Here is an 8,427-nt window from a genome sequence, read left to right as displayed (position 1 = left end):
GCACAAGCGCCGCCACTCACCGCCGCCACCTCCGCCGCCCTCTTCGTCCATGTTGGGGCCGCAGGCAGGGCACTCCGCAACGGCCGCGGCTGAGGGAGGCCCGGGGTTCGCTCCACTCGCTCGGCGCCTCGCGGCCGCTTCTCCTTCTCCTCCTCCTCCTCTACCGCCGCCGCGCTCCTCTGCCCCGTCCCTCTCCGCCCAGCCCTGCCTCAGCCCCGGCGGCAGCCGCCGCCTCGGCCCAGCCGCCCGCCCCTCTCATGTGACCCGCGGAGGGGCGGAGGGGGGAAGGCAGGCCCGGCCGGCCCTGCACCGCCACCTCCCCTCAGGGGGCGGCAGCTCCTCGGCCGTGCCCCGCGGCGGCGGAGCGGGCCCGGTGAGGGGAGCCTGTCTCCTTCCCGCCTCTCCGCCTTTTTTCGGTGTTCCCTCCCCGGCAGGTTTCGCGCGGCGCGGCCTGGCAGCGTTGAGGCCCTTAAAACGAGTTCCCCGTGGGTTGTCGCGGCGGGGAAGGGGGCGAGGGCGGCGGTCGCGGGGCGGGAGGAGCCTGGCCTGCGGGGCGCCCGCCGGGGAGCAGCCGGGGGGCGACGGTAGGAGGGGCTGAGGGGAGCCGTCGAGTCAGTCGGGTTTCGTGTGGGTGGGGGTTGTCTTTCAGAGTCTGTGGCGGCCAGAAAATGTCCGCAGAGCCGGTGGCTCTTTTCGAGGGATCCAGGGGCAGGGGAAGGGGCGGGAGGTGACAGGAAGGCTGGTCTGGAACGGCGTCGTGAAGGGGGACGGGGTGGGTCGAAGTCTCCGAAAAGGAGCCCGAGGCGTATGACGCTTCTGCATGTTTTCTGCTGAGTCTTACTTGCTCCTTGTTCTTGGGTCCGGTCCGGCGCTGGAAGGGTGCTGGGTGCTTCCCCTGCCGCAGGGGTCGTGAGGAGCCTGGTGTACAAATGGGACTGTTGCCCGTATGCAGCGCAGGGTTTTGTGCTGGTGTGTATTGTCTGTGTTGGTAACAGAAAGGATTTGCCTGCTTACTGCCCTAGGAGTCAAAGTATCTGTGGGATTTCTTAAGTTCTCAGTAAAGATCTTCAGTGAGATACCACGGGAGTTGGGCTATCAGCAGCCTCCAAAGTCCGTAAAGGTAAGCAGAAGTGTGCTGGCACAGACCACTCTTCCTTCCTTCCTTGGCACCACCCCTTTATTTTTTTAAAACCTTTGGTGTCAAAATTTTACTCAGAAAGGAAGCTGTGGGAGGAAAGGGTCAGCCAACAGGAAGATATCGGGGTTTTCATTTTCCTCATGTAGGCTGGCATGGGACAGAGCACCGTCTAGGAAGCTGTGGCGGGAGCACTCACCTCTTGACACCACGGCTAATAGGTGGTTATTACAGCCCATTTTGCTGAGAGCTGAGGTTTGGCTCTGACAGCTGCTGTGGTGACAAAGCGTTTTACCTCATCTACAACTCATAAACATCACAAACCTTTAAAGCACTCCTCTTTTCATATTTTAAATTCAACATTGTTATAAGTTTAGTAAGTTAGTGTATAAAAGGGATATGATTACATAAAACAGAACCATTACCTTGGTAAGAGATTTATTTTGAAATGTGTGTCTATAAAGTGCAATTACAGGGTGGTTTTAAAATAAGTCTGAATGCAGTTGAACTGACAGTGGGCTTTGAATATTTTTGCACACTGAGCAAACTGTTAATTTACATTAGAGGGGAATCTGGTTCATGAGAAAAACTCCGATTTTATAATTGATCACAGATTGTTTACTTTCATTTCATCTGTGTTGTTTTACACCTTTATATAAAATATATTCCTTTCTTTTGTTGTTTTCATTTGTCAGTATCATCTTTTTTCCCTCCTTCCCTCCTTCCTAGCTTAATATACTTTTGCTATAAGGAAAATTCTAGTGCAAAATAAAACATAGCCCAATCACTAATTCTAATAGCAGAGAAGGGTGAGCTGTGGAGAACAGTCCTACCACCAGTACAATGCAAAATTCCTGTTGACTTCATGGAAGCAATACAAGGTTTTAAAACTCTCCAAATTAATACCAAAGATAAAAATGATTTTGTGATGCAAGCAAGATATGAAAAACGTCTGTCCTAGTTATAAGTGATCAGTTGGGATATTTTATATAAACTTCGTGGTGAAATCAGACAATTCCAAATTTGTGAGATAAGCAAAACGTTCTTTATTGTAACTTCATTATTAACTTGAGTAAACAGTTAAATTTTCAGTATTTTGTATTATTGAATACGTAGCTTACTCTGTAACTTTGAAATGTATGTCATTCAATACCCTCTCAAGGAAAATCTGTTCTTTCCAGTCCTGTTTTAGTAGGATTACTTATTAATGATACATAGTACGAAAGAGTATTGAAATTATAGTGTCTTCTTCAAGGCTGTATGTCTCTGAAATGATAGCAGATATTCCTTAAAACTTGAAATTTTCACACATACTGTATATATTATAAATGGACTTACTTCTGCATGGGCCTGATCCTACAAGCGTTCTAGGCATAAAACTGTTATTTATGTGTACAAGGTGCTTACTTGGTGTTTAATCTTAAGGTGAGATGTGTGAGAGAAACTTTTAAGATCAAACCTTTTACCTTGCTGTCTCATTTTCCTGTGTATAAAAATAAGTCTCGTGTCTGGCTATAAACCTAACTAGGTCAGGAATAGATTTTTTCAAAATGTACAAAATCAACTGAAGAATTACAGTCATAGTTCTACATCATAGCTATAGTAGTTCTACCATAGCAGAACTACACTATAGTTTTTGGTAGTTTAACAGTAACAATGCTACTGTCATTAAATACTGGGTAGTTCCTTACCAACAAAGATGCCAGGTAGCAAGACAGGTTACAGTCTCAGCAAGTTTTAGGATACACTCCAATAAACTATTTCCTGCTCATGTGAGTAATTCTTTTGCATCTACTTGGTTTGCTGGAAGTTTGATCGTTCCTCTGTTTTGGTATATGTATGAATTTTATTTTTCTCTCCATATTAATAGGGTTTCAATCAACAGTTTTCTAAAGATTGCTTGATCTTTTTTTTTTCTTGCAGTCCCTTCTGTAGTCATAACTCTATTTTTACCACAAGTATGTTTTGCCAGTTTTATATCCACAAGTGTAACCTTCTGTGTTGGAAGAACTTCATAGTCTATCATTTGTGTAAATAATAGTCTAATAGCTGGTCTGTTTAAATTATTTTTAGGGGAAAATTTGGCTTACTCCAAAACCTGCCGTTGACAGGTTTGATTCCTTAGTGATAAATGTGGTTATTTGTTGAATTTTCAGGTAACATGCTTTGTCTTTTTTTCTTCTCTTTGGATAGTTTGGTATCTGTTTTGATTCAGTTTCCACTAAGTAGCAATTTATCATGTCATTTTTCATTTTAAGGGGTCAGGAGCGCATCTGTTATGACATTTGTCCCTACACAGAGAGTCAGTGAAGACAACTGAATCCCTTCCATCACATTTTTGTGGTCTAAACTGCTCATTAAATATTAAGCCATTTCTATGGGTTTCAATTTGAACCAGATTCCAAGCAGTAGTGAATGAAAATGAAAATTAATCTTTACCCCTCCCTTTTTTTCTTTTCTTTTCTTTTTTTTTTTAAATAATCAAATAATTCAAGAGTAGGAAAGTCCTGTCGGTTATCAGATCTTTTTCTCAGCAAGAGTGGATTCCCTTTTTTCTGGATTGCTCTTTATTGGTTAATGGAAATTCTGAAAAAACACCTTAATTATTCATCTTCAGTTTACCTGTAGAAAGAAATAAGCTTAATCTTACTTTGATAAGTTTCCTCTTTCAGTAATGCAAATGTTTCAGTGATGTAAAATTCCATTTTGTGATGATAGATTTTGAAAACTTCTTATTTCTGATCAAAAGCATGAGTTAGGATGATGTTCATTACATGGATAAGAATTGGGAAGTAGATAGTAACATTGTATTCAAAGACAAGAAATACAATTCTGAATTTTCTCAATGCCGAAAGAAATAAAGTAACTGCCATTAGACAAGATGTCAGTATCAGACACAGGGAGATGGAATAATGCACCTTACCGTTGAAAGTAAGAAAGAATCTTTGAAATCTTATTTAAGGAGGTAGTCATCCTGCATGCAGGTATTCCCATTTCATCCATTCAGTCAAGACATCACCAATTTGCAAGTCTGGCTTACTGTGAGTTCTGTTAGATTTGGTAAGAAGGATTTTATACTTACCCTTAAGGAGAACAGTTAATCTTAAAGACACAAAGATCTGTACAGTCTTAAGAATACATTCTTAAAGAATATAGACATATCTTAAAGACTATGGATATATCTCAAAGAATATAGATACATCTTAAAGAATACAGATGTTTCGCAACATTTTGTAAACTAGATTTATTTGGTTGATTTTACTACTTGCTCACTTAGATGCTCACATTTTTAGAAAAATGGTGCGAGCATTACTGTTCCTAAGACAATACCTTGTTGATAGTCAGAATCACTGTCATCGATACTCAGCCATTGTATTAAAGAATACTTTTATTTCAAATCTAGGCAATCAATTTGTATTTTTTAAGAAGCATTGCCTAATAGTTTCCAGGCAGGAAGGTCTTAGTCCATCATCATGTCTTTTTTTTTTTTTTTTTTTTTTTTTTTTTTCTTTTTATTTATCAGTACTTGAATAATCTGGTATTCTTAAACCCCTAAGGCAAACTCTTTGACTTCCTCTGTCTGGCAGACGGGTTTTAGCCATGTATTGTTTCTTAAAATGTTTATGCTGTCACACATATCATATTTGTCTCAGCTGGAAGAACACATTTATAGAAAATCCTGTTTGCTGGTTGTCTTAATGGTTTCAAAAGTGCTTGCACCTTTCATTTAGTCCAAAAAAATTGTACGTGCAAGTATTTTATATTGCTTTGGAGAACATCAAAGCTGAAGCTTAGCAAGGCAAGCATCTTTCATGAATGGTGCTTTTTTGTATGGATAGGAAGCTCGTTCCCTTAAAATAGTCAAAACCTGGAAAGTTAAAGATGCCTCTCTTCTAAGAATTCTGCATGGGTTTTTCTCCAGATGGACTTTTAAATCACATCCAGAATTTTATTTGCAGCTTATTTCAATTTCCAATTTTTGACATATTTTGAGGTTGGTTGGTTTTTTAAGACTTCTAAATGAGCTTAATCTACTAGCATCAAATATTACTGGTTTTGGAAGTCAGTGCTTGTTTCCATTCTGTAACACCGATAGGGCCACTGGTGAGTCACTGGGTGAAGAACACCAGAATGTCCCAGTGAGGAAAACCAAATGCATTAAAAACTGTGGAGGTCCATCAACTCTGTAATACTTATGATCCAAAATATACTTTGCATTAGAACTTGTTCTACCTGTATTAATTATGCATAGTACTAGACCCAAAGAGAATGCTTTCTAGCATGAAAGCTGTGCCTAAAATAACAGAAAAAGAGGACTTGGATTCAAAGGATATGGGCTGAAACAGATCATGAGTGGAATTTTGCATTAAGCTTGAGAGGGTTTTTCTATCTCAGGAAAATGAAAGAGCTTGATGTAAAGTAATTCTCAAAGGAGAGTGCACTGATTAAGGCCCAACTCTGTTCCCACCCTGAGAAGTAGCCAGTCTGTGAATTCACCTCTGCTGGCTAACTCCAGTTTGCGATGGTTCAGTGTATCATATTGCATACCACTCTCCAGTCTCACCGAGGCCTGGGAATTTGAAATTCCTATTTCATCCTACACTGGGAGCTGTAGCTGGGCTGCAGACCATACATGAGTCCTGCTCTAGCTGCATGCGTAAGGCAGCAGTTGAGGGAATTATTGTAGTAGTGCTGATAACAGGGGAAGCCCCCACAGTTCCTTCCTCCTCCCTGCCCAGAGAAGCCTTCTTAAACAACTCCACAGTGTAACAGGGCTGGCATCCTACGGTACATATGGCAGCCAAGTGACAAGCTGGACTCCCTCATGACATACAGTGTTAGGAGGGTTAGACCAGGTGCTCTTGTTGATTCACCAGTGAGCATCTGAAATGCAATTGCATATCTCTACATGAGCTGGCTCAAATCTTGCTGCAGGGCTAGTCAGCAGTGCACAAATCTGGGTTTAATAAACATGGAACCATAAATTTAGACAGAAGCAGGAACTGGCAACCAATGATTGTGACTTTTAGTGCCCTCTCAGCTGTTCATGCAACCGTTTGTGAAGCCACGCTGTAAATCAGATCACTTAATCCAGATTTTAAAAGTTCTGTCTAAACTAATCATTTTTAACCAGAATTATTCCATTGATTAAGTTCACACTCTGGTCCCACAAACAGTTGCATTGGCACAATTGCAGCATTGGTAGACTGTCATACACAGATGGTGTGGAAAGAAGGAAGGCAGGCTGCTGGGTAGTTATTTTGTCAGTGGGGACAATATCCCTGCATAATTCTAACCTTACTGTGAACCACAGACTCTCCATCAATTTCACTTTCTGATCCCTCATGCTCAGCCCTTCTCAAACTGTGCCTGTAGTCAGACGTACATACTTGTTAATGTCTGATCTGTGCAATACTAGATCATCTAATGGTAATAAATCGATCAAGATCAAATATGAGCATGTAATTGCATTTCCGTCAAGATTAGCCAGCTATGAGTTACAGTGTTTAGACCAAGCTTTATCCTGGTTTTATACCAGCAGCAGGAAGACAGATGATAGGAACCCTAACATAAAATCATCAGGAGTAAACCCACTCTCCACTCCTTGTTTTGTGAGGATTTTGTTTTTTAAATAACTTCGTACTGGTGAGTTGAATTTGTACAAAGAATTTTGTGCCATGTTGCCATCCAAAAATTAAGTTTATTGTATCATGAAATTCCAGTTGTATACTGGTGAGAGTATGCCTTCAGCTTGTCTTGTAGGTTATTTTTGAATACTTAGCTCCTGCTGAGTCCAGGTGAAAAGGGGAGATGATTCTTTGTTAAAAGGTGATGTGTAATATTTTAAATTCTTACTGTCTCTAACCAAGAAAGGTCCCTATTTATTCCAACTGCTGCAGTTAGAAAGAAAAACATGGGGTCTAAGGCAGAAAAACATCACTTAAATCCTTTCCCTCTCATGGCTGTACATACTATTTTATTCCTTTCATATCCTTATGTGTGTTAGAATAATCCCATATGCTTCTATACCAAAACAAAAAGGGTTTGGTATTCTCTTACCATAATTGAAGTGTTCTTTCAATTTAAAAAGCAGATCTTCACTTTAATTATCTTTTTCCTGCTGTATTTCTCTTTATAGTCTTAAAGAAAGAAAAACTGTCTCTAAGCAAGGGAGAGTCAAAGTTAAAACTTGGCAAGTGCTAAAACAAAGAATTTTTCCAAGGAAATGGAGGAGACAGGTCAAATTAATTCCTTATGTAACTCCATTTACCTCAGTGCAGTTACATGAAGGATGAATTTGGTACCTTATACCTTTGTGGTCAGAAAAGGATTTCTGTGATCTCCATCAGCACAGTATAAAATAATAATTCTTAAGAAACAAACTTGTAATTTAAGTCTGATAGAACTGCCCTTGTTATTTTTAGTCTATTAATATAATTGTAAAAGAACAATAGGTCTACAGAACAACAACAAAAACGGCTTCATAAAAAGATTAGTACATGATGATTTTCAGCCTACATCCTTAGTAACAGTTTTTTGTGGGAAAGAGGAATTCATGACAGACTGCTAAAATGGGCAGTGACATCAGGGACAGCTTCTCTTTCTTGTAAGTTCCAAAAGCTTTTCTCCAGTTTGCTGCATTGTAACTTTAGCTTCTTTACTCCAATCTCATTCTTCTCCCCTGACCACCCCTAATTCCGTGCTCCTTTCCCTCAGGTTTCTTGGGGTTCCACTGAGTGTGCAGGGATCTCTGTGGCTTCTCCTTACTGCTGAGTTTTCTAGATTTTTCTCCTCAGGCAGAAATATTCGACCTCTTGGGACAGATAAAGGAGACATGTTTGGCCTCCACCATAATTTCTTTTCAGATTTTAAATTTCAATATGCTTAAATTTGAGATGCTTTAAAATAACGCATTTTCACTGTGAGAACCCAGCCTCCGTGTGTCAATATGTAGTACTCGAATATAGCTGTACACAGAAATTATTTCCATTTTAAAACCTTGTTATGAAACATCAACCCCTGCCTCCCCACCCCACTCCCAAATTCAGGAAATACTCTTAATATTAATATGTTAAGACTTTTTAATACTGTAATATAAAAGCATCCATGTAGTATATTAATGCAATGAAATTGAAGTCAACAGTCTGTCTTTTTTATCCTTACCAACTTGCAACTATCAGTTATAATACAGAGGAAAGGATCTGTGTATACATGCATATAAAAGATGTGAAAATACAAAGGTATTTATTGAAAGCAGACAAAACCAGGAAGATGATAAAATAGCAGAAGGA

At 40.2% G+C, this 8,427-nt stretch overlaps 1 protein-coding gene across 1 annotated transcript in view; it reads right to left on the bottom strand.

The window, feature by feature from the left end:
• CYTH3 (cytohesin 3) overlaps positions 1 to 106 on the bottom strand; it is a 49,470-nt gene extending 49,364 nt beyond the window's left edge. The window contains exon 1 of the mRNA XM_010570216.1: positions 21 to 106. Within this exon, the coding sequence (XP_010568518.1) occupies positions 21 to 51 (31 nt within the window). The 5' untranslated portion in view covers positions 52 to 106. The remainder of the gene's footprint in view (positions 1 to 20) is intronic.
• Between the last annotated feature and the right edge of the window lie 8,321 nt (positions 107 to 8,427).

Source organism: Haliaeetus leucocephalus, unplaced genomic scaffold (assembly GCF_000737465.1).
Source record: "Haliaeetus leucocephalus isolate CR32 unplaced genomic scaffold, Haliaeetus_leucocephalus-4.0 Scaffold295, whole genome shotgun sequence".
Lineage (NCBI taxonomy): Eukaryota > Metazoa > Chordata > Aves > Accipitriformes > Accipitridae > Haliaeetus > Haliaeetus leucocephalus.
The sequence above is the reverse complement of the archived record's forward strand: the minus strand, read 5'-3'. Positions and strand labels throughout refer to the sequence as shown.